This window comes from Ranitomeya imitator, chromosome 4 (assembly GCF_032444005.1).
Source record: "Ranitomeya imitator isolate aRanImi1 chromosome 4, aRanImi1.pri, whole genome shotgun sequence".
Classification (NCBI taxonomy): Eukaryota; Metazoa; Chordata; class Amphibia; order Anura; family Dendrobatidae; genus Ranitomeya; species Ranitomeya imitator.
The window spans coordinates 701,748,080-701,775,459 of NC_091285.1; the positions used below are offsets into that span (position 1 = coordinate 701,748,080).

The window sequence follows — 27,380 nt, forward strand, 5'->3', positions numbered from 1 at the left end:
GGAATCTTGATCCGTCTCCGCTGCGGTCTCCCATTCTCCTCCAGCCGCATTGGAGTCTGCTCAGCAGGGACGTCGATCCCAGCGTCTCGCTCAGTCTGACTCTGTGCGAAGAGTTACTGCTGCTTTTCCTGCTTCTGCCATTGAAGCCAGTGCTGGGCAGCGGCGAGTGGACGTTTCTGGATCTAAGTCCTTATTTGCACACACTGAGCATGCCCAGGGCAAGATCTCCTGTTGGAGATCGAGGGTCACATGCTCAGGTACTGCAGCACATCCCATTGGTCCTTTTGGCAGGTCCTGAAAGGGCAAAACTTCTGTAGCTGTTTCCTGTGCTGCAGCTATATAAACTGCGCATGACCGCACGGCCATGCGCTAGTATTGTCTTGTAAATGTGTGTGTGTGTTGTGATTGAAAGTCGCTCTTTTAAATAACCCTCCCTATTGAATGACTGTTCGCGGAAGGTGTATGTTTGCTATCTAGCGCCCGACTTATCCAACAGCACGTAACACACATTACAGCTACCAGTTGCTGTGTCCGCCTGTACGGCGCCGTGCGCTTGCTCTGCGCTTTCCTGAGCCAAGCCAGGGTGGTTAGTGGCGTCCGTCTGTGCGGCACCGCACGCACTCTTGTGCCTTTATAATATTATTATTTAGTTTCCTTACACATCCAGTTGCGGTGTTGTGCCAGCAAGTGTCTAATCGGACTTCAATCCTAGTTGGGGTTGAGTTCGCTGACTTCTTGCTCTCTATGTGCGGTACCGCGGTCCTGTGACGCAACAGGATCGCTTCCTTCACGCAGGGTGAAGTTAACCCGTGCGTGTATACTTATAGTACCGCCATATAGTCCGTCTTACTAGCAGCAGGGTTTTTACCTGCACGGTGGACCTCGGACTGCGAACGCACCTAGTTCCATTTCATCTTGTACTTGGTGCGTTCCGCCAGTCCTTAACACACGTGGACTGCAAATCTTTTCCGCCTCATCGGCATAGTCACATATGCTCCACTAATAGTTCCATAATACTTGCGGCATAATCAAGGGTAACAAAAAGACAAACTAGTAACATTTACATTACCTCTGGTCTGATGGTGCCACGACCCCAACGCGCGTTTCGGCTGCGTGTGCCTTCTTCCGGGGAAGTGGCATCATCAGATCCAGGTTGGTTTAAATAGCGCTATAATCCAATCGCAGATTAAAAGGTACGCTGCGTCATAGAGTCACCACCTTGTTGCGGCGTATGCGCCGTCCACTGATGAGGCGCCCGCATCATCACCGGCATCATCAGGCAGCCACACCCCAGTGAACACCCACCAGGGTGATCACGTGAGCGCATCACCTGAAGGAGATGCCGGCAACAACGCAGCCACCATAGCAGCAGACGCACACGCGCACAGGAGGGGACATCAGATGGAGCCAAGCCACCATAAAAAACCTAGGTATAGAACTTCATACTAATCCCCACATCTGTAACCCTCAATATAAGATACAGCCGCACAGAAGGAAATATGTTACATCAATTAAAGTGCATAAATAATACTACAGTATATGATATGATAAAGAATGTGCAAACATAAAATATATACAATAAGCATATTAATACTTCATATATAGAATTGGTACTAAAAAAGGGGGGTAAATAAATCCCCCATATACATGATATAATATTCAGTGCATCATACAGTGACAATTAATAATATATATATAAAACACATACAGTGTAAATATTATAAAATTATTACCCCCAAAAGCAATGGTACACACATATTATACAAATAACATAAACTGTCTAACAAAATATATAAAACAGTGCTACTATAATCTTGTGCTTCAAGATGAACAACATCTTCCCTTACTGGCCGGAACCGATCCATATTTCATAAAGGGAAAACAAGAAACTGGTGGCTGAAATATAACAATATATAATTAAAATCCATAAAACATAAAGACCCATGAGACCAAACTAAAAAAGTAAAAAAACGACCACTTAAAGAAAAGGTGCAAAACTCAAGGTTTCAATTAAACCATTCGGTTTAAGGGTTCGTAATTCCCATTCTTTCGGGTGCTCATGTGATCGCCCTGGTGGGCGTTCGCTGGGGTGTGGTTGCCTGATGACGCCGGTGATGACACGGGCACCTCATCGGTGGACGGCGCATGTGCCGCAACAAGGTGGTGACTCTATGACACAGCGTACCTTTTAATATGCGATTGGATTTTAGCGCTATTTAAACCAACCTTGATCTGATGATGCCACTTCCCTGGAAGAAGGCACACGCAGCCGAAACGTGCGTTGGGGTCGTGGCACCATCAGACCAGAGGTAATGTAAATGTTAATAGTTTGTCTTTTTGTTACCCTTGATTATGCCGCAAGTATTATGGACCTATTAGTGGAGCATATGTGACTATGCCGTTGAGGCAGGAAAGATTTGCTGTCCACGTGGCCATTGATTTATGTGGTAGTGGGTTATACGGTTGTAATAGCTTTTCTCTGGTCTGGGGTGTCTTTATCTTGATACCATTCCCATCATTTTTGTTTTACTATTTATGCATTATTAATAAAAGTATTTAAATTTTTTGTATGTTTATGTCCTTTATGTGCAGTTAATTGTAGGTTTATATATGTGCTGCATGCGCAGGACTGATATTGTTATCATCTCTTTATGGGCACAGGGTCTAATTGAGGGTTCCCTGTGCATTGTGTGTCTAATTGGCATTTATACATTTTCTGTATCTCTCTGCATCTCTATTCTTTCTTAAATTATTAATTGATCTAACCCCACCCCCCATGCCACTGCCACCCCCAACTTCCGTATTTGTGCCCAGGTCTATATCTGCACTATCTTCCCCTCCTATAAAATTAATACCCTCCCCCCACTCCCTAGTTTAAACACTCCTCCAACCTTCTAGCCATTTTCTCCCCCAGCACAGCTGCACCTTCCCCATTGAGGTGCTGACTGTCCCTAGCGTAGAGCCTGTAGCCAACTGAGAAGTCGGCCCAGTTCTGCATGAACCCAAACCCCTCCTTCCTACACCAATTCTTGAGCCACTTATTAACCTCCCTAACCTCTCGTTGCCTCTCTGGCGTGGCACGTGGTACCGGCAGTATTTCAGAGAATACCACGTTGGAGGTCCTTGCATTCAGCTTGCAGCCTAATTCCCTGAAATCATCTTTAAGGACCTTCCACCTACCTCTAACTTTGTCATTTGTGCCTATGTGCACCATGACCGCTGGGTCCTCACCAGCCCCTACCAATAATCTGTCCACCCGATCAGCGATGTCTCGGACTCGACGCCAGGTAGGCAGCACACCGTTCAACGATCCCTGTCTTTGTGACAGATTGCCCTATCTACATAGTAACATAGTAGCATAGTTAGTAAGGCCGAAAAAAGACATTTGTCCATCCAGTTCAGCCTATATTCCATCATAATAAATCCCCAGATCTACGTCCTTCTACAGAACCTAATAATTGTATGATACAATATTGTTCTGCTCCAGGAAGACATCCAGGCCTCTCTTGAACCCCTCGACTGAGTTCGCCATCACCACCTCCTCAGGCAAGCAATTCCAGATTCTCACTGCCCTAACAGTAAAGAATCCTCTTCTATGTTGGTGGAAAAACCTTCTCTCCTCCAGACGCAAAGAATGCCCCCTTGTGCCCGTCACCTTCCTTGGTATAAACAGATCCTCAGCGAGATATTTGTATTGTCCCCTTATATACTTATACATGGTTATTAGATCATGGTTATTATCTGTTCCCCTAATAATTGAGTCGCCCACTATCAGCACCTGTCTGGCCTGCCCTGCTCTCCTATTTCCCTGTACTGGCACCCCCCTCATCTGCCAACTTAGCAAACTTATTGGGGTGTTCCAGATCAGGACTAGCCTCCCTGGCACTCTTCCCTCTACCAGGCCTTCTAACTGTCACCCAGTTTGCTACTTCACCGTCCTGCAACTCCATCCTACCATCCCCCCCTCATCTATCCCATTGAGCGTCTGCTCAGTGAGCAGAAGACTCCTTTCCATGTTGTCAATGGATCTCAGTGTTGCCAGCTGCACATTTAGATCCAGAATCTGGGCTTCCAAATGCACAACGTGCTCACATCTCGCACAGCAGTATGCACCCTCGATCGGCTGCTCAAGGACTGCATACATGTGGCAAGATATGCACTGGATGGCCTTAACAAGAGTGGAGCACATTTCCTAATGGGGATTGCACCAGACAGAAAAGTTCAATAAAAAATAAATGCAAAGTATTAATAAAATACAGACAGCAATTCAGTAATTCCTCCCTTGGAAACTCCCTGAATCCAAAGTCACTGAATCACAAGTCACACTTACCGCCGTTCACACTTACGCTCAGGTAAGACTCAGCTCATTCACTCTCGCTAAGCTGAAGATTTAGAGAATATTTTTTTTCTCTCTTTTCCCTCAGCAGCAATCCACCTTGCTGTTCAATGCTCTTCCAAAAATGTGGTGAAAATGTTGAAAATTGTATCAATTTTGCAATTTTCCAACGTCTACTTTACATCAGCACAATTTTGTAAACCAAATTATTTTTTGTTATAAGGGTTAAAAGTTGACCAGTGATTTTTAATTTTTCCAACAAAATTTACAAAACCATTTTTTTAGGGACCACATCATATTTAAAGTCATTTTGAGGTGTCTATATAATAGAAGACACCCAAAAGTGACAATACTCAAAAAATTGCACCCCTCAAGGTGCTCAAAACCACTTTCAAGAAGTTTATTAAGCCTTCAGGTGCTTCATAGGAATTTTTGGAACGTGGAAAGAAAAAGTGAACATTTAACTTTTTTCACAAAAAAATTAATTCAGATCCAAATTTTTTTATTTTGACAATGGTAACAAGTAAAAGTAGGCCACAAAATTTGTTGTGTAATTTCTCCTGAGCATGTCGATACCTCGTATTAGGAAGACAACCACTGTTTGGGCGCATTGTGGAGCTGAGAATGGAAGGAGCGCCATTTGACTTTTTGAATGCAAATTTTGCTGGAACAATTGGAGGACGCCATTTTGCCTTTTGAGAACCTCTGATGTGCCTAAACAATGAAAATCTCCCACAAGTGACACTGGTTTTGGAAACTAGACCCCTCAGGGAACTGAGGTGTGGTGAGGACCTTGAAACCCTCTGGTGCTTCACAGATGTTTGTAATGTTGAGCCGTGAAAATAAAGACAATTACATTTTCCCCAAAATATGTTTAGCCTCATCTATTGCATTTTCATAAGGGTAACAGGAAAAATTGCACAATACTATTTGCTGTGCAATATCTCCAGAATACGTCGATATTTTATATGAGGGAAAAAATTACTGATTGGGCGCACACAGGGCTCGGAAAGGAAGTAGTATCATTTGATTTTTTCATGTAAAATTTCCTGGAATCATTAGCGGACGTCATGTCTAATTTGGAGAGCCCCTAATGTGTCTAAACAGTATAAACCCCCCATTTTGTAAACTGGACCCATCATGGAATGTATTTAGATGTGTGGTGAGCACATTGAAACCCCAGGTGCTTCACAGAAGTTTATTAAGTTGAGCCGTGAAAATGTAAAAGCACATTTTCCCCACAAAAATATTACTTTGGCCCCAAATTTTGCAGTTTCAAGGAGAACAGGAGAAATTGCACTATATAATTTGCTGTTCAATTTTTCCTGAGTATGGCGATGCCCCATATGTGGGGAATACTACTTTTGAGGCACAGTGCAAAGCTCAGAAGGGAAAAGGAGCCATATTGGAGTTTAGATTTTGCTGGAATTGCTTGAGGGTACCATGTCATATTGGCAAAGCCCCTGAGGTGCCAGAACAACATAAACTCCTATATGTGAACTGATTTTACAATTGACATTCCCCAATGAATTCATATTCACACCACATGTGCCTCACAAAATTTTATACCATTGAGTGATGAAGAAAGAATAAATTACATTTTTACCACTAAAATGTTGTTTTAGCCCCACGTTTTTAATTTTTCTAAGGGCTAATAGGATTTTTTTTTTACAAAAAAATGTTGTACACATTTTCCTGAGTGCACCAGTACCCTGCATGTAATCAAGAAATAATTTTCAGACATAGTCCATGGCTCAGAAGGCAACGAGCACCAGATTTCACTGTTATGCTTTTCAGGTGCCTTGACTCACTGGGAGAACCCATGAGGTGTCAGAACAGCAGAACTTCCATAAGTGACCCCATTTTACAAACTACACCTCTCAATGAAATCATCTAGGGGTGCAATGATCATATTGATACCACGTACATGTCACATAATTTTATACCATTGGGCAGTGAAGAAAATATAACTACATTTTTACAAACCAAAATTTTGTTCTAGCCCCAGATTTTACATTTTCACACAAGAAGTGAGTAAAAATGGCACCAAAATTCGTCCTACAATTTTTACTGAATGTGGCAATAGACCATATGTGGCTGTACAGTACATAGCCATACGAAGAGACTTGGGAGAAACGGAGCGCTATTTGCCTCTTGGAGTGCTGATTTTCCTAGAACAGTTTGCAGACTCCATATACAGAGCTCCTAATTTCCAGAAGAGCAGAATCCCCCTCAAGTGACCCAATTTTGGAAATTATACCTCCTGTTGAATTTATCTACAGGTGCAGTGATGATTTTGACTCCATGGGCATTTTCCAGAAACAAGCAGCAATGAATGTTGCCTAGTGAAAATCGCAAACTACCATTGCAGTGACCAGTACGCTGTAGTGACCAGTATGCTGTGGTCACCATTACCTTATGCCCATCCCATGCTTCTGGAGGCATGCACCCATAAGTTAGACAGGCTCTCATTGCTTCAGAAATGCCAAGCATGGATGCTGTATGTGGTTTAGGTACACTTTGGGGCATTTGGGTTTGGAAGCACAGGATTTGCTGAATTTCTTTTGGTGGGTGAGGAGCCATTTCGCTTTCCCAGAGCCTTTGTGTTACCAGTAACGTGGAAGCCCCCTAAATTTCCATTATCAGATGACAGACCTGAGTGAATACTTGTTTTTTTGTGGATTGAGTAAAAGCTTTTATGGGGAAAATTTTGCATAAAGTTTGAGATCACATTTATCCAGCACTTTACGCTGAGCACTTACTTTGGGGTTTCCATCTAAATCTCTAATTAATGTGATTCAGATGTAACTCTAGAGTGATTCGTTCACTATAGTGAGGGAGCAGAGTTACTTCTGTCTGGCCTCTGTTCAGCGGTGTCTTTCTTTTCAGAAGTGAACAACACTGTGGCAGACTGCACTTTTATCCAATCCTAAAAAGACGGACATTGGCGGATCACAGGTCTGACGGTGTCCACAGTGCTTGCATCTGCCTCATTATAGGGAATCTTCTGCCAAGGGTTCCTTCTGAATCACATATTTCAGAGATTTTCACAGAAACCATAATGCAAGTGCTCAAAGCCGAGTGCAGGATAAATGTCTGCTGAGCCTTACTGTAATTTTTCTGAGGCAGAATGAAAAAAATCAACAGGAGGTGATGAATTGGTTTCATTTATTTTTCCTCATGCTGCATAAGTGACAAGGTGACTTTATTCTCGTGGTAAGTGCAATTACAGCGATATCATATTTATATCGAGTTTTTATGTTTTAGCTGCTGCCACACACTAAAAGACCCTTTTTTGCAAAAAAATTGTTTTTGCATCACCATACTTTGAAAACTATAATTTTTCCATAATTTGGCTTACAGAGTCATGTGAGGGCTTGTTTTTTGCGGAACAAGTTGCCATTTTTTATTGGTACCATTTTTAGGCAAATTACATTTTTTGAGTGCTTTCTATTCTGAATATTTGGAAGCAGAATGAACAAATAGCAGCAATTCAGGAATATTTTTTTGCTTGGGGGGGTTATACCTTTCCATGTATGGCAAAATTGATAAGGCAGTTTTTTTATTCAGGTCAGTATGATTACAGTGATAACTCATTTATATTTTTTTATGTTTTGGCGCTTTTTTAGAATAAAAACTATTTTATAGAAAAAATAATTATTTTTGCAGCACTTTATTCTGAGAGCTATACCTTTTTTTATATTCCACTGATGGAGCTGTATCTTGGCTTGTCTTTTTACGGGACAAGATGATGTTTTCAGGGATACCATGCTGATTTATATCTGCCTTTTTTATCACATTTTATTCCACTTTATGTTCTGTGGTATGATACGAAAACATTACTTTTTGCCTTGCTTTTTATTTCCTTTTTTTACTGTTTTCACCAAAGGAGTTAACTTTTTGAACAGTTTTATAAGTCAGGCTGTTGCGGACGCGGGAATAACAAATATGTGCTTTATTGTTTATATTTTTTTTGGATAAAATATTTTTGATTTTTTTATTATTATTCTACATTTATTAAAACATGTTTTTACAATTGTTTAGAACTTTTTTTTAACTTATTTTTTTTTTTACTTCGCCCACTATGGGACCATCATTATTTGCAGGATGATTGCTTGTATAGCATGGTGATGCAGCAGCTCTGCACTGATGGAGAAAGTTGTTGACCATGCACTGCACATGATCAAGTAACTTTCCTAGCTCTGGCGACCCGAATGTCACCATGGCAACTATCGGTAGCCTGCGTCACGCCACGAGGTCTCTGATCCAAGGGCAGTGGGACTGTATTCCCTCTGCGGCTCCTGAAATGCTGAAATCAGTTTCGATTGCAGCATTTAGGGGATTAAAGTGCTAGGAGTGGTGCATGACAGCTCCTATCAGTTAGTGCCGGGTGTCATCTGTCAGAATCAGCTGACAACTATCGGCGATCGCCTGCGCACAAATAGGACAAGCGCACAGGGACGTAGCATTATGGCAAATGTCATAAAGGGGTTAATATGTTTTTTTTTTACATAATAGACATTTATATCAAACCACATTAATTGAAAGGAGTTGCCCATGACTACTGATCACGGTAAGACGGCCGTCGGGCTTTGGCTCTTTTGCTTAGGTGGCGGTGCCAAAAATGTAAAATGCAGAGAACCACATTCATGTAAAGAGAACCTGTTAGCTTGATTCGTAATGTTAAGTAAAGACATGGCTGTAATGCTGATTTAATTTATACTTTTTTTAAATATGCAATTTGTCTCTTCAGAGAGGAAAAGGAATAGAATTCTAGTGCCACTTATAAGAAGTAGCAATCCTAACAGTGAATGTCGATCCTTTAACGAGCCTTGCCACATGACCTCGAATAAAAGCCAAAACCAGAACCTTAATTTGTAGACACTCTTTCAGAGTACTGCCTCTCATCAGGGCAAAGTGTGAGATTTGGTTTGGCTGTGGGAGAGGTGTCTGACCGGGATCCAAGGGGTATCGTTTCTCCTTGCCGAGAGTGACATGTCAAGCTTGTTGAGATGAGACTTTCAAGCCACAATGCTCCTCTGGGAAATAAGCAAATTGTCTCTTTGCATATTTCCCATAAGAGCATTGTGGCTTGAAAGTCTCCTCATCGTGGCATGATTGACATGTCACTTAACACAAGGAAAAATGATACCCCTTGGATCCCTACTTTTGGTGAAGAAATACGCTTTGTTGACTTTGTTTTTCTTCTTTATTCACCATTTGAAGTTTTCTGCCAAATAGGTTTCGGTGCACAGGGGCCGGACTGAACATTTGGTCTTCTCCTTCCTGTCTGTGATTCCATTTATCTTTTTCTGTGACCTCCCTTCTGTGTTTGAAACGTCCACTTCAAAAAGAGGAAGCAGGCGAAGGAGCCAGAGAGTCAGACAGTGAGAACACCCAGTGTCCGGCCCCTGTGCGCCAAAATCTAATTAGCAGAAAAATTCAAATGGTGATTAAAGAAGAACCAGAAAGTAGATTTCCTCACTAAAGGTATTAATGTAATTTGTATTTCTGCACCATTACAGCCATGTACAGTATTTACTGTGTATACTCGAGTATAAGCCGACCCGAGTATAAGCCGACCCCCCTAATTTTGCCACAAAAAACAGAGAAAACTTAATGACTCGAGTATAAGCCTAGGGTGGGAAATGCAGCAGCTACCGGTAAATGTCAAAAGTAAAAATAGACACCGATAAAAGTAAAATTAATTGAGACATCAGTAGGTTAAGTGTTTTTGAATATCCATATTGAATCAGGAGCCCCAAATAATGTTCCATAAAGTTTATGATGGCCCCATAAGATGCTCCATAATAAAATATGCCCCATATAATCCTTCATAAAGGTTAATAATGGCCCCATAAGATCCTCCAAAAAGATATTTTCCCAATATAATGCTGCACGCACAAATGTTGATTATGGCCCCATAAGATGCTCCATAAAGATATGTGCCCCATATAGTGCTGCACAAATGTTGATTATGGCCGCCATAAGATGCTCCATACAGACACTTGCCCCATATAATGCTCCACAAACGTTAATTATGGCCCCATAAGATGCTCCATAAAGATATTTGCCCCATATAGTGCTGCACAAACGTTATGGCCCCATAAGATGCCCCATACAGACACTTGCCCCATTTGCTGTTGCTGCGATAAAAAAAAAATCACATACTCACCTCTCCATCGCTCAGGCCCCTGACACTTTCAATATTCCCCTGACTTCTTTCCGTCGCCGCTCCATCTTCAGCATCTTCTGCACTGACATTCAGGCAGAGGGCGCGCACTAACCACATCACCACGCCCTCTGACCTGAGCGTCACTGCAGAAGACGCTGAAGATGGAGCAGCGCCCGGAATGGGGAGCAGGTGAATATCGCGCAGCGCTGCGCTCCCCTCCCCATTATACTCACCTGCTCCTGGCACTGTGCAGTCCCTGCTTCCCCGGCACTGCAGCTTATAGCTGTACTGAGCAGTCACCGTTACTACTCATTACAGTAATGAATATGCGGCTCCACCCCTATGGTGGCAACATGGCAGAGGTGTTAGAGGTGCACAAATCCGAAGTGGTGTTGGACAGAGGAGTTTTATGACCAGGTTGTGGAGTGATTTCGCAATGACCGCAGACACGACAGGTACTGCTGCATCAATTCAAAGTGACAGGAGACAGCATTTGTCCAGTAGGGTTACGAACTACTTTTCCTTCCTTATCGATGTTCTCCCTCACAGGTCATTCCCCTTTGATTACTGGGCATCTAAACTAGACACCTGGTCTGAATTGGCAGAATATGCATTACAGGAGCTTGCTTGCCCTGTGCTAGTGTGCTATCAGAAAGAGTCTTCAGTGCTGCTGGTTCAATACTGACCGAAAAAAGGACACGTCTGGCCACCCAAAATGTTGATGATCTAACCTTCATTAAAATGAACCAATCATGGATTTCAAATTATTTTACCCCACCTTCACCTGCTGACACGTAGCTTGCCTGAAAAATGTCTTGCTTTTGGCCTCCTCTTACTGACTTCTCCAAATCCTCCATTTGCAGTTGCTGAATGTCCACCATAGGCCATTTTTATACCTCCCTAAATGGGCTGACTCCCCTCACAGGGCCGTGGTCACCACCTGGCGCAAGCACCCGTGCGAGTGCCTGGACAGGTGGGTGCGCCCACTTTTGGGCAACGGCATTGGCACAGGGTCCCTCATAGTACAATGAAGTGTCTCTGATGGTGGTGGTGCACAACCAATGTCAGACACACCGTTGTAATATGAGGGGCCCTGTGCCAGTACCGCCGCCCACGAGAGAGTGTTCCCCCCCAGCTCGAACAGTGCTCTACCTCTTGCAATACTTACCTCTCCCTGTTCCACCACTGTGTAGTCTGTGCTGTTAAATCCTTCAATGGCACTGCCAATACAAATTTGTTGCAATGATAGATGATAGTTAAAATATTCAGGGGCCCTGTCCTCCATTTAGACCAGTTAATACTGTGCGCCTACTACCACTGTCTGCTACTCAGCAGAGGAGCCCACCCCAGTACCTAGCTATGCCACCTGTTTAGTCCTGTTACCAATTTTGAACTGCATTTAGCCTACTTTTTATTTTGGGCCTACTAACTGTGTCTGCGCCACTCATTGCAGTTGTACTCCACTGAACAAAGCAATGGCCCCTGGTTAGTCCTGTTACCAATTTTGAACTGCATTTAGCCTACTTTATTATTTGGGCCTATATCTGTGTTTCCTCCTCATCCTGCCCATTGCCCAGCCACTGCTAGATGAGTCTTCTGGTACATTGACCCAGAACGCTACATTCACCGTGCACGCTACACAGCAAGAATGTGACCCTGCTGAAAGTCAGGTTCCCCTTTCCGCATACTATACCACCTTACACGGGGACAAAGAGGAAGCTGCAGATGAAAGTGCAGGTTCCTTCATCAGGTGGGGGGGAATACTCATTGGCACTGGCACAAGGCCCCTCATAGTATGCAATAGTGTCTCTGGCAGTGGGAGGCGCCACCCACCGTCAAACACACTGCCTACTATGAGGGGCCCTGTGTCAGTGCCAACTAGTGGGCCCCCCTGCTTGCTCAGGATCACAGCACTTGCAAAGTTGAAATACTTACCTGTCCCTGCTCCACCGCCGTGACGTATTCCGCGTTTCCCGGGCCCACGAAAATCTTGAGCCAGTCCTACCCCCCAACAACTTTAGCCAAAAGATCCCCTGTTTTCAATGTCTATCTATTATTATAAAAATCAAACAATAGTCCCAAAATGTAAGGATGCTTATAGGAATAAGTACTTGCGTAACAACTAGTTATAATATCATATAGCATTCATAGCAATTATTAATAGGCACCTGTTCTACGCAAAATGGATAGAATCATATAGAAACTGAAGCGTATTTTGAACAAAATATAACAATCTTTATTAGGATAAAATGGACATACACATATCTAAAATAGTACCCACAAAAAGTGTTTGGTTAATGAGCCAAGAAGCCAAAGTGGCACCATTACTGAGCAGATAGTCTGGCAAGACCTAATGAAGCATATGTAACATGGTATGTTGCTATATACAAAGAAACCACTGCAAGCTTAAGAAATAAGAAATGATATTTTTGGCATTAAAATGGGCACTGTAGGTGTTTTCCTGTCCTCCACTCACTGCCGACTTTGATTCCCCATTGACTTGCATTGTTTTCGTGTTTCGGTCGGCCACCGACTTTTCGAAATAATCGGCCGATTTCACCCGACCCGACTTTTGACAAAATCGGGTTTCGCGAAACCCGACTCGATCCTAAAAAAGTAAAAGTCACTCAACTCTAGTAATGAGCGGTACCATATGACCGCTCAGTACAGGAAGAAGCTGCGGTGGCGGGGAACCAGGGACCTACAGGGACCGTGCCAGGAGCAAGTGAGTATAATTAGACAGCCCCTGCTTCCCCTCCCCTGCCAACCCCTGGGTATGACTCGAGTATAAGCCGAGTGGGGGACTTTCAGCCCCCAAAAATGGGCTGAAAATCTTGGCTTATACTCGAGTATATACGGTACTTTACATTGCCAAATCGTGCTAACAGGCTCGCTTTAGTCACACATTTGGATGATATAACATCCATTCTCCTCATATTTTGGTTTTGCAAAGTTGAGATTTCTATCTATTAAATGTTTAACCTTTTTTTTACGAGGTTTATTTCTATACCTAACTTAGATATTCATAAGAATGTTTCGTCTACATGTCAATAATTTCATATTAAAGATTTACCTTCTTCAGATCCTCATAAGTCTGAAACATAAAGTTATCTTTTCCCAGCAATCCCATCCATCCCTTGACGTGATTAAACCAAGATCCATATGGTACTGCAATAAATAATATTGGACAGTAGAGAATATGCTTATAACTGACATTTTTGTAAATTTACATTAATCTTAATTACTTACTGTTTCCAGTTAAGTATCCTTTTAGAAAATCATCCATATTTTGTGGATCTTTGAAGTACGTACTCATTTTTGAAAAATAATAAAGGGACACCGCGGCATCTTTTGGATCTCTGATTGTATATATGATCTAAAACAAACATTTCAAAAACAAGATATAAAAATTTATATTTGTTAAATGAGTGTTCATACAATTTTATGCGTAACTATTTGCTTTTAAGATGTATTTCCTCAATAAAAGAAGGGATTTCTTTCAAAATGGTGTCAAAACTAAATTAATATATCTTGATATTAATAACTGGCTTCTATATAATCTAATATGATGTTTTTCCCAATGCGAAACAAAAATGCAACACTGGATCCCAACAGTTAAAAAAGAAAAAAACAGGAACTGATGCTAATTATAAATTAGATAGTTGAGTTGTGATATGATGCACACCTTCATGCAGTAACGCTTCCACCCCTTCGTATGCCTGAGCAGTGATGGACAACTCAGTAGTCCAGTTTTATGCCGGGGCGTGCTGAGCTGTCTATGCAGTAATTGATAGCTCAGGTGTTCAGTCTGTTGCAGGGGTGTGATGAGCTGTTTGTGTTCTTATTGACAGCTCGGCCATCCAATCTGACGCTGGGTGATGCAGAGCTCTCGCCAGGAACTGACTATTCCCTTGATTGCTCAGCTATATAAATGAGCTGGCAGTACCAGACAGCTGTCAGCCGTATCTTCAGCTCTGTGTGGATTGTTTACTCTGTACCAAGTGCCTTGCTTATTGATCTATAGCCGCCTGACCTTGAACCTCATTCTGAACATCTATTTGTCTAATCCTTGTACTCTGACCAGCTTTTCTTTTTTGCATTATGACCTTGGACTGTTACTTCACAATGCCTTTGTGTCTTCCCTCTGTTTATGGCCACTTCCTGGCTATTGACCTCTGAGTACTTGACTATCCCAACTCAAGGTTTGTCCATGAGAAGTAATTTGTGTCACATTACAGCTGAACTACACATTTCTCTTTTTTCACCAGTGTAGAGCCTGTTCATGCTGTGTGACCAGGTGGCAAATTTGTCACAGTATCTTTCTAATGAATTCCAGAGTCTGGAACCATCACAGCATCAGTTGCAGGGTCAGATAATTACCGCATATACTCAAGTGTAAGCCGACCCAAGTATAAGCCGAGGCACCTACTTTTGCCATGGAAAACTGGGAAAGCTTATTGACTCCAGTATAAGCCGGGTATGCATTGTCCCCTCATCCCTGTCCTGGTATGTGTGGCTCTCCCTGTCCTGTCCTGGAATGTGGCTCCCCGTCCTGTCCAGATATGTGGCTCCCCCCGTCCTGTCCTGGTATGTGGCTCCCCCATCCTGTCCTGGTATGTGGTTCCCCTGTCCTGGTATGTGGCTCCCCTCATCCTGTCCTGGTGTGTGGTTCCCCTGTCCTGTCCTGGTATGTGGCTCCCCCATCCTGTCCTGGTATGTGGTTCCCCTGTCCTGGTATGTGGCTCTCCTCGTCCTGTCCTGATTTGTGGCTCCCCCTGTCCTGTCCTGGTATGTGGTTCCCCTGTCCTGGTATGTGGCTCCCCTCGTCCTATCCTGATATGTGGCTCCCCTCATCCTGTCCTGGTGTGTGGTTCCCCTGTCCTGGTATGTGGCTCCCCTCGTCCTGTCCTGGAATGTGGCTCCCCGTCCTGTCCAGAAATGTGGCTCCCCCCTTCCTGTCCTGGTATGTGGCTCCCCTCGTCCTGTCCTGGTATGTGGCTCCCCTCGTCCTGTCCTGGTGTGTGGCTCCCCTCGTCCTGTCCTGATATGTGGCTCCCCCTGTCCTGTCCTGGTATGTGGCTCCACCTCTTCTGTCCTGGTGTGTGGTTCCCCTGTCCAGATATGTGGCTCCCCTCGTCCTGTCCTTATATGTGGCTCCCCCTGTCCTGTCCTGGTATGTGGCTCCACCTCTTCTGTCCTGGAATGTGGCTCCCCGTCCTGTCCAGAAATGTGGCTCCCCCCTTCCTGTCCTGGTATGTGGCTCCCCTCGTCCTGTCCTGATATGTGGCTCCCCCTGTCCTGTCCTGGTATTTGGCTCCCCCTGTCTTTTCCTGGTATGTGTGCCTCCCCCTGTTGTATGCATGGCTCCCTCATTCCCGCACTGCTCAGCTTCCCTGGTCCCGCATTGCTCAGCTCCTCTGGTCCAGCAGAGCTCAGCTCCACCGGTATCGCATTGCTCAGCTCCCCTTGTCCCACATTGCTCAGCTCACCCGCTCCTGCATTGCTCAGCTCCCCCAATCTCGCATTGCTCAGCTCCCCTTGTCCCATATTGCTCAACTCCCCCGGTCTGCATAGCTTGGCTCCCCTGGTCCGCATGGATCGGTTCCCCGTCCCCCATGGCTCAGCTCTCCCCCTTCCACTGGTTGTATGCATGGCTCACATTGCCCCTTGTCACGATAATATTAATATGCCATATTTGGAGTATACACATAGAAGGTTCCATGGCTTTTCAGACATATGCTGTGGGGTTTCAGACCCCCCTCTTAACACTGCCTAGAAAGCTCTTCTTTTCACTGCTCCCTCCTCCATTCCCTCTGCATGAAGCTGTAATGTGAGACTCCTTCCTTCCACCATGCCAAGTGCCCGGAGACAACTGATCCCACACTTGGACACTCTGAAGAGTTGTTCACTTTTCCATTTATAGATTCGTGCATCTCGCTCAGTTCACTTAAAGCGGGGCAAGAGGAGATCGCATGTAACAATGCCCAAATATTTGAGCAGCCACGGTCACACGAAGGCGATGGTGAGAAAGTGTCACAAGAGGTGGACGATGATGAGACACAATTGCCAGAAAGTCAGAAGGAGGAGCAGGGTTCATATGTGAAAAATGAAGTGACGGATGATATAGTAACTGACCCAACCTGGCAGGAGGACATGCAGAGTGAGGACAGCAGCACACAGGGGGAGAGAGGTGTCAAACCCCAACGGGCAGGAAAAAGCAGTGTGGTGGCCGCAGAAAGAAGGCGTACAATCGTAACACCAACACAATGGAAGTTGCCAGTACAACTGTTAAGGTACCTTCACACATAACGATATTGTTAACGATATTGTTGCTATTTGTGACGTAGCAACGATATCGTTAATGAAATCGTTCTGTGTGACAGCGACCAACGATCAGGCCCCTGCTGGGAGATCGTTGGTCGCTGAACAAAGTCCAGAACTTTATTTCGTCGCTGGACTCCCTGGAGACATCGCTGGATCGGCGTGTGTGACACCGATCCAGCGATGTCTTCACTGGTAACCAGGGTAAACATCGGGTAACTAAGCGCAGGGCCGCGCTTAGTAACCCGATGTTTACCCTGGTTACCATGCTAAAAGTAAAAAAAAGCAAACACTAGATACTTACCTACCGCTGTCTGTCCTCCAGCGCTGTGCTCTGCAGTCCTCCTGCACTGGCTGTGAGCCGGAAAGCAGAGCGGTGACGTCACCGCTCAGCTTTCCGGCTCACAGCCAGTACAGGAGGAGAGCAGAGAAGCAGAGCGCAGCGCTGGAGGACAGACAGCTGTAGGTAAGTATCTAGTGTTTGTTTTTTTTTACTTTTAGGATGGTATCCAGGGTAAACATCGGGTTACTAAGCGCGGCCCTGTGCTTAGTTACCCAATGTTTACCCTGGTTACCGGCATCGTTGGTCGCTGGAGAGTGGTCTGTGTGACAGCTCTCCAGCGACCAAACAGCGACGCTGCAGCGATCCGGATCATTGTCGGTATCGCTGCAGCGTCGCTTAATGTGAAGGGGCCTTTAGGTCTTCCTGAGTCTGGATGTTTTTTTAAAGACTCTGCCAATAACGCCATATATGGCCATTTGCACTACTTGCCAGGACAGCATCAGCAGGGGTAGTAAAGAAACCAGCCTGACCACCACCAGCATGATCAGGCACATGGCAGCAAAGCACCCAACTTTGTTTGCCGAATCCCAGTTTCCAGGAACAGTGTCTGCGGGTGACATCACTGCTTCTTCCGCTGTTGTGCGTGCAATCCAATACCCTGTCAATGGTGCATGTGAAGATGCCTCCTGCCCTGCACGTGTCATTTCACACACTCCACTAGGACCACCAGCAAGCACATCCACGTCCTCGTCACAGCGCTGCATTCAGTTGTCCAGACTCCAGTCCTTGGAATGCAAGCAGCCAACACTATTAAATTCTCACATTTCTTGACCGATTTTGCTCAAAATGTTGCCTTTTAGGCTCGTGGAAATGGAAGCTTTCTGCAACCTGATGGTGGTAGCCATTGCAAGGTACTCGGTCTCCAGTAGCCACTATTTCTCCCGGTGTGCCTTCCCCGCATTACACAAGCACATGTCCCACAACATTAGCCGTTCCCTCAACAATGCAGTTACTGGGAAAGTCCACCAAACCACGGACATGTAGACAAGCGCTTTTTGGCATGGATGGTACATCTCTCTGACGGCACACTGAGTTAACATACAGTTATATGAAAAAGTTTGGGCACCCCTATTAATCTTAAGCTTAATGTTTTATAAAAACTGTTTTTTTGCAACAGCTATTTCAGTTTCATATATCTAATAACTGTTGGACACAGTAATGTTTCTGCCTTGAAATGAGGTTTATTGTACTAAGAGAAAATGTGCAATCTGCATTTAAACAAAATTTGAAAGGTGCATAAGTATGGTTACCCTTATCATTTTCTTGTTTTAAACACTCCTGCCTACTTTTTACTGACTTACTAAAGCACTTTTTTTGGTTTTCTAACCTCATTGAGCTTTGAACTTCATAGCCAGGTGTATGCAATCATGAGAAAAGCTACTTAAAGTGGCCACTTGCAAGTTGTTCTCCTGTCTGAATCTCCTCTGAAGAGTGGCAACATGGGCTCCTCAAAACAACTGTCTAATGATCTGAAACCAAAGATTATTCAACATAGTTGTTCAGGGGAAGGATACAAAAAGCTGTCTCAGAGATTTAACCTGTCAATTTCCACTGTGAGGAACATAGTAAGGAAATGGAAGAACACAGGTACAGTTCTTGTTAAGGCCAGAAGTGGCAGGCCAAAAAAACATCAGAAAGGCAGAGAAGAAGAATGGTGAGATCAGTCAAGGACAATCCTCAGACCACCTCCAGAGAGCTGCAGCATCAACTTGCTGCAGATGGTGTCACTGTGCATCGGTCAACTATACAACGCACTTTGCACAAGGAGAAGCTGTATGGGAGAGTGATGCGAAAGAAGCCGTTTCTGCAAGCACACCACAAACAGTCGGCTGAGGTATGCAAAAGCACATTTGGAGAAGCCAATTTCTTTTTGGAACAAGGTCCTGTGGACTGATGAAACCAAGATTGAGTTGTTTGGTCATACAAAAAGGTGTTATGCATGGCGGCCAAAAAACACAGCATTCAAAGAAAAACACTTGCTACCCACAGTAAAATTTGTTGGAGGTTCCATCATGCTTTGGGACTGTGTGGCCAATGCTGGCACCGGGAATATTGTTAAAGTTGAGGGACGCATGGATTCTTCTCAGTATCAGCAGATTCTTGGCAATAATGTTCATGAATCAGTGACAAAGTTGAAGTTACGCAGGGGATGGATCTTTCAGCAAGACAATGATCCAAAACACAGCTCCAAATCTACTCAGACATTCATGCAGAGGAATAATTACAATGTTCTGGAATGGCCATCCCAGTCCATAGACCTGATTATCATTGAACATCTGTGGGATCATTTGAAGAGGGCTGTCCATGCTCGGCGACCATCAAACTTAACTGGACTGGAATTGTTTTGTAAAGAGGAATGGTCAAAAATACCTTCATCCAGGATCCATGAACTCATTAAAAGCTACAGGAAGCGACTAGAGGCTGTTATTTTTGCAAAAGGAGGATCTACTAAATATTAATGTCACTTTTCTGGTGTATGCCCATACTTATGCACCTGTCAAATTTTGTTTGAATGCAGATTGCACATTTTCTGTTAGTACAATAAAACTCTTTCAAGGCAGAAACATTACTGTGTCCAACAGTTATTAGATATATGAAACTGAAATAGCTGTTGCAAAAAAAACCTATTTTTATAAAACATTAAGCTTAAGAATAATAGGGGTGCCCAAACTTTTTCATATAACTGTAGTTTAAGCCAGGACTCAGTTGGACCTTGGGATAGAACATGTCACCCCGATGCTGAGGATTGCATGCCCGAGATCAATTATGGTTGCCCCCACTGTCTACAGCTCCTGCACATCCTCCTCCTCATAATAAACCTCCATCTCCAAAATGACCACATCAGTCACAAGCTGGAAGCTATGCAGCCAAGTGGCAACAGGCTGTGCTGAAGCTAATATGCTTAAGTGACAAACCAAAACAATGCTGAAGAGTTGTTTACAGCTCTGAAAGAGCAGGCAGATCTGTGGCTGACCTCGCTGAATCTAAAGCTAGGCATGGTCGTATGTGACAATGGCTGGAACCTGGTGGCAGCTCGGAGGTAAGGAGAGCTCACATACGTACAATGCCTGGCCCATGTGATTAACCTTCGTGGTTCTTAAAACCTAACCAGAGCTATTGGATCTGCTTGTAAAGTACGCTGCCAATGTGCCCATTTTGGAAAGTTAGTTACAGCTTCTGCTGCCTTTGCCGTGCTTCAGCAGTGTTTGCAGCTTCCGCTTCACTGACTGGTGTGTAATTTCCTCACAATTTGGAACTATACACTGCATATATTGGGATGGATTTGCAAGCAGAAGAGGGCAGTTGTTCACTACCAGCATCAACAAGGCCATCATTATTCAGTTCAGTCTCCACACATAACACCTCATTAGTGGAAATTGATGTCAGACATATGAACCATCCTCCAAAACTTTGATGACTCCACCAAAATGTTAAGCGGTGATGACGTCATAATTAGCCTTAGCTTTGGAATCTGCTGCCCCACTTACACGTACCAAAGCTCGCAAAATCAACAGACAGCCCTGGCACACCAGCCTGACCAAAGAAGAGAGGCGAGCTTCCAGGGCTGCTGAGCGCAGATGGAAAAAATCCCACTCTAATGAGCACTTCATTGCATTCAAACAGTCCCTCACTACTTTCAAGACCACACTCACCACAGCTAAACAAACCTACTTCTCATCTCTCATATCCTCTCTGTCTCACAACCCTAAACAGTTATTCAACACCTTCAACTCTCTCCTCCGTCCCCCAGCACCTCATCCCTCCCCACTTATCTGAAGACTTTGCCTCATTTTTCAAGCAGAAGATTGATAGCATCAGAGACAGTTTTGGTCAACAACCCCCAGAGCCCTTCCTCCCGGCTTCCCAGCCCTCCACCTCCAAAACCAACTTCTCCACCATTACAGAAGATCAACTCTCCACTCTACTCTTAAGATCGCATCTCACCACCTGTGCACTTGACCTGCTCCCATCCCACCTCATCCCAAACCTCACCACAGTCTCCATCCCAACCATAACCCATCTCATCAACCTATCACTAACAACTGGTGTTTTCTCCTCAAGCTTTAAACATGCCTCCATCACACCTATCCTCAAAAAGCCTTCTCTTGACCCATCCTCTGTATCTAGCTATCGTCCTATATCACTTCTCCCCTATGCCTCCAAACTACTGGAACAACACGTTTACCTTGAACTGTCCTCCCATCTCTCTTCTTGCTCCCTCTTTGACCGCTTACAATCTGGCTTCCGGTCACACCATTCCACTGAAACTGCCTTAACTAAGGCCACCAATGACCTCTTAACCGCCAAGAGCAAGCGACACTACTCTGTTCTCCTCCTCCTTGACCTGTCGGCTGCCTTTGACACAGTGGACCATTCCCTATTATTACAGACCCTCTCATCCCTTGGCATCACAGACTTGGCCCTATCCTGGATCTCGTCATACCTAACAGACCGGACATTCAGCGTCTCCCACTCACACCCCCTATCTGTCGGAGTCCCAAAAGGTTCAGTCCTCGGGCCCCTGCTCTTCTCCATTTACACCTTTGGCCTGGGACAGCTCATAGAGTCTCATGGCTTTCAGTATCACCTCTATGCTGATGACACACAGATCTACATCTCTGGACCAGATATCACCTCCCTTCTAACCAGAATCCCTCAATGTCTGTCCACTATTTCATCCTTCTTCTCCGCTAGATTTCTGAAACTTAACATGGACAAAACAGAATTCATCATCTTTCCCCCATCTCACGCGACCCCTCCAACGAACCTATCCATTACAGTAAATGACTGCCCACTCTCCCCAGTCCCACAAGCTTGCTGCCTCGGGCTAATCCTTGACGCTGATCTCTCCTTCAGACCACATATCCAAGCCCTTTCCACTTCCTGCCGACTTCAACTCAAAAATATTTCACGAATCCGTTAATTCCTCAACCAAGAATCTGCAAAAACCCTAGTCCATGCCCTCATCATCTCTCACCTTGACTACTGCAACCTCCTGCTCTGTGGCCTCCCCTCTAACACGCTCGCACCCCTCCAATCTATTCTAAACTCTGCTGCCCGACTAATCCACCTGTCCCCCCGCTATTCCCTGGCTTCTCCCCTCTGCCAATCCCTTCACTGGCTCCCCATTGCCCAGAGACTCCACTACAAAACCCTAACCATAACGTACAAAGCCATCCACAACCTGTCTCCTCCATACATCTGTGACCTCGTCTCCCGGTACTTACCTACACGCAACCTCTGATCCTCACAAGATCTCCTACTCTACTCCCCTCTTATCTCCTCTTCCCACAATCGCATACAAGATTTCTCTCGCGTATCACCCCTACTCTGGAACCCTCTACCACAACACATCAGACTCTCGCCTACCATCGAAACCTTCAAAAAGAACCTGAAGACCCACCTCTTCCAACAAGCCTACAACCTGCAGTAACCACCGATCGACCAAACCGCTGCACGACCAGCTCTACCCTCGCCTACTGTATCCTCACCCATCCCTTGTAGATTGTGAGCCTTCGCGGGCAGGGTCCTCACTCCTCCTGTACCAGTTATGACTTGTATTGTTTAACATTATTGTACCTGTTTTTATTATGTATACCCCTCCTCACATGTAAAGCGCCAATAAATGGCGCTATAACAATAAATAATAATAATAATAATAATAATAATAATTAGCATCACCATCCTGCTTCTCTGTCTTTGAAACACTCTCTGCTCACAATCAAACAGGATGCATTGCAGACGGAGAACGAAGAGATGGAGCAAGGAACCATACAGAGTGATTACACACTGCTCAGCCTCATCTCAATACAATGTGGATTGGGTCACATTGAGAAAGAGGAGGAGGACGAAGAAAAGGAGTTAATTTCATGTGCTAAAATGGTACTACCTGCAAAATAATCATACCGTCTGTTCAGCATTGATGGCCTGAGGACAGGGAGGCAGAAGAGGAGGAGAAAAGCATGGTCCGTCTTCCTCTTGGTGAGAACAAGGAAGTTTTGCCTGTTAGCAATCTGGTTTGCATGGCTGAGTTTATGTTATGCTGTCATTCCCATGACCCTCGCATTCTCAGAGTTTTCGGTGACAGTCATTACTGGTTGGTAACACTTCTAGACTCACGCTACAAGAATAACTTTCTATTTCTTATTCCCGAGGCGGACAGGTCTGCTAAAAAGGGACAGTACCAAAAGGCCCTTGTTGCTGAATTATTAAAAAAAATCCCACCTGAAAATGCTGGTTGCAGAGATCACAGTTTGGTGGACAACCAAGGAGTACAGGTGAGAGACACTGAGCTCCAATGCAGCAGAGGTAGGGAAACACTCACAAAGTTCTGGTAGAGTTATCTCAGTCCCTCCCATCCCACAGGCACTGAGACGTGGGGTACTCTCACAAGGAGTGCAAAGATGGGGAAGTTGCTGAGAGAGTACCTTGCTGACTGTACCAACATCCACTGTGATTCCTCTGTGCCTTATAATTTTTGGGTATCCAAGCTGGACACGAGGCATCAACTGGCTCACTATGCCTTGGAGGTCCTGGCCGGCCCTGCCGCTAGCATTTTGTCAAATCAGGTTTTTAGCGCCACTGGTGGAATTATAACTGACAACTGAAAATGCTGACAAGCTGTCTCTTACAAAAATTAACAAGGACTGAATTGAGCCAAACTTCTCAACACCACCGAATGATAGCAGCGTAACTTAAGCTCAAATCCAGTGTCTTCTTTTGGGAGGTCTATTCCCATGCACCTCTTCACATCCACACATGAGTATGTGCTTCCTAATTCTGAATATCTGCTGTTGTCCTCCTCCTTCTCCTCATCCTCCACCACCATATCACCAGGGTGACCGTGGTCCATGATGCAACATCCACATAATTGTTTTAAAAACACTCTGAGGCCTGTAAAAAAAATTTTTAGACAGTATATTCATGTATACCACCCAGGGGTAAATGTTTGTCAGCACATACACTTATTGTATGGGCATTACAAGTATAGGAAACCCGCTTCCTTCTAATGGGAATTTTTTTTTTTATGAGGCCCTCCACCACGTCTCTTCCACGGGGCATTGTAGTGCCTCTAAGTTTTTGGCAGCCCTTGCATACACTGCTTAGGCAAATAGTATGGGATACCCACTTCCTAATAATGGGAACATTTTTTCATGAGGCCCTTCGGTACTTCTCATCAAAGGGTTATTAAGGTGCGTCCAAATTTTTGGCAGCTCTTGCATTTAATGCATAGGCAAACATTATGGGAGACCCATTCTTAATAATGGGAACATTATTTTCAGGGGGCACTAATCTACGTTTCTTCAAAGGCGTATTTTGGTGCGTCCAAATTTTTGGCAGCTCTTGCATTCGCTGCATAGGCAAATAATATGGGAGACCCACTTCCTAATAATGGGAACATTTTTTATGAGGTCTTCCGGTATGTCTCGTCAAAGGGGTGTTATAGTGCATAGGGTTGAGCGAAACGGGTCGGCCATTTTCAGAAGTCGCCGACTTTCATGAAACCCGACCCGACCCCTGTGTGGGGTCGGCCAAGAGGTCGGCGATCTTCTTAATCTGGTATCGGAATTCCGATACCGAATTCCGATATGTTTGCAATATCGGAAATCGGTATCGGAATCCATATTTAAGTGTAAAATAAAGAATTAAAATAAAAAATATTGCTATACTCACCCTCTGACGCGCCCTGGTACTAACCGGCAGCCTTCCTTCCTTAGAATCAGCGCGTGAATGACCTTAGATGACGTCGCAGCTTGTGATTGGTTGCGCGACCGCCCATGTGACCGCTCACGCGACCAATCACAAGCCGCGACGTCACCGAAGGTCCTTCAAGCGCTGATTGTTAGGAAGGAAGGCTGCTGGAAAGAAGCAGGGCGCGTCCAAGGGTGAGTATATACCTAATAGGAATATACTCACCCTCGGACGCGCCCTGCTTCTTTCCGGCAGCTTTCCTTCCTAAGAATCAGCGCTTGAAGGACCTTCGGTGACGTTGCGGCTTGTGATTGGTCACGTGAGCGGTCACATGGGCGGTCGCGTGACCAATCACAAGCCGCGACATCATCTAAGGTCTTTCACGCGCTGATTCTAAGGAAGGAAGGTTCCCAGTTAGTACCAGGGCGCGTCAGAGGGTAAGTATAGCAATATTTTTTATTTTAATTCTTTATTTTACACTTAAATATGGATCCCAGGGCCTGAAGGAGAGTTTCCGCTCCTTCAAACCCTGGGAACCATTGGAAACCCAATGCACTGCATTGGGTTTCGTGTTTCGGCCGACCCCGACCCCGACTTTTTTATAGGATTGGCCGATTTCACTCGACCCGACTTTTGAAAAAGTCGGGTTTCGTGAAAGCCGACCCGATCCTATAAAAGTAAAAGTTGCTCAACCCTAATGGTGCATTCTAATTTTTGGCAGCTCTTGCACTCACTGCATAGGCAAACAGTATGGGAGACCCATTACTAATAATGGAAACGATGTTTTCAGGAGACCCTGCTGGATGTACCATATAAAAATAGGTAAAAAACAAGCAAAAAAATCATTATACCACTGAACAAATTGTGGAATAAACACAATCAAAATACAAATATAAGTAAACGTGGTACCACTAAAAACGTCATCATATCCCACAAAAAAAACAAGCCGTCATACAGCTCCATCAGAAAACTAAGAAAACTAAAAAAGTCATAGATCTCAGAATAAAGTGATGCACAAACAATTATTTTTCTATTAAATCGTTTTAATAGTGGAAAAGCACCATAACATTAACCCCTTAGCGACCGCCGATACGCCTTTTAACGGCGGCCGCTAAGGGTACTTAAACCACAGCGCCGTTAATTAACGGCGCTGTGGAAAAAGTCAATAGCGTCCCCCAGAGGCCGATTTTCTCCGGGGTCTCGGCTGCCGAGGGTAGCCGAGATCCCAGAGAACATGATTCGGGGGGTTTTTAACCCACCCCGCATTTGCGATCGCCGGTAATTAACCGTTTACCGGCGATCGCAAAAAAAAAAAAAAAAACGCGATCTCTTTTTAATTTCTCTGTCCAGAGAAAAGGGGTCCCAGGTGGCCCCCCAATACTCACCTAGCTCCCCCGATGCTCCTCGTGTCTCCCGGTGGGCGCCGCCATCTTCAAAATGGCAGGCGCATGCGCAGTGCGCCAGCCGGCCGGCACCGACCCCTGTTTTGCGATCGCCGGTAATGAACTGTTTACCGGCGACCGCAAAAAAAAAAAAAAAAAGTAAAGTGTAATTCTCTGTCCTCTGATGTGATCGCACATCAGAGGACAGAGAAATAGGGGGATTCGGGGACCCTAGCAAACTCACCTAGGTCCCTGGATCCTCTTGCTGCTCCTCCTGGCCGCCGGCAGAAGAACATGGCGGACGCATGCCCAGTGGGCCCGCCATCTGTCTCCATCTGCTGGCCGGCAGGAGAACAGCAGTTGGGGCTAAAATTAGGGTTAGGGGTAGGGGTAGGGTTAGGGTTAGGGCTAGGGGTAGAGATAGGGGTAGGGTTAGGGGTAGGGTTAGGGGTAGGGTTAGGGTTAGGGTTAGGGGTGGGGTTAGGGGTAGGGTTAGGGCTAGGGTTAGGGGTAGGGTTAGGGGTAGGGCTAGGGGTAGGGGTAGGGTTAGGGGTAGGGTTAGGGGTAGGGTTAGGGGTAGGGCTAGGGTTAGGGGTAGGGTTAGGGCTAGGGTTAGGGCTAGGGTTAGGGCTATGGTTAGGGCTAGGGTTGGGGCTAAATTTAGGGTTAGGGTTGGGGCTAAATTTAGGGTTAGGGTTGGGGCTAAATTTAGGGTTAGGCTTCTTTCACACTTACGTCGGTTCGGGGCCGTCGCAATGCGTCGGCCCGACATACCGACGCACGTTGTGAAAATTGTGCACAACGTGGGCAGCAGCTGTAGTTTTTCAACGCATCTGCTGCCCAATCTATGTCCTGGGGAGGAGGGGGCGGAGTTACGGCCACGCATGCACGGTCAGAAATGGCGGATGCGACGTAAAAAAAACGTTTCATTGAACTTTTTTTGTGCCGACGCTCCGCCAAAACACAACTGATCCAGTGCACGACGGACGCGACTTGTGGCCATCCGTCACGATCCGTCGGCAATACAAGTCTATGGGCATAAAACGCATCCTGCGGGCACATTTGCAGGATCCGTTTCTTGTCCAAAACGACGGATTGCGACGGAATGCCAAACGACGCAAGTGTGAAAGT

The 27,380-nt window shown here is 45.1% G+C and overlaps 1 protein-coding gene across 1 annotated transcript in view; it reads right to left on the bottom strand.

Moving 5' to 3' along the window:
• Positions 1 to 27,380, bottom strand: part of LOC138677397 (sulfotransferase 2B1-like) — a 204,707-nt gene that overhangs the window by 17,386 nt on the left and 159,941 nt on the right. Inside the window, exons 4-5 of the mRNA XM_069767490.1 lie at positions 13,761 to 13,887; positions 13,585 to 13,679 (exon numbers count right to left, since the gene is read on the bottom strand). Coding sequence (XP_069623591.1) covers positions 13,585 to 13,679; positions 13,761 to 13,887 — 222 coding nt within the window. The remainder of the gene's footprint in view (positions 1 to 13,584; positions 13,680 to 13,760; positions 13,888 to 27,380) is intronic.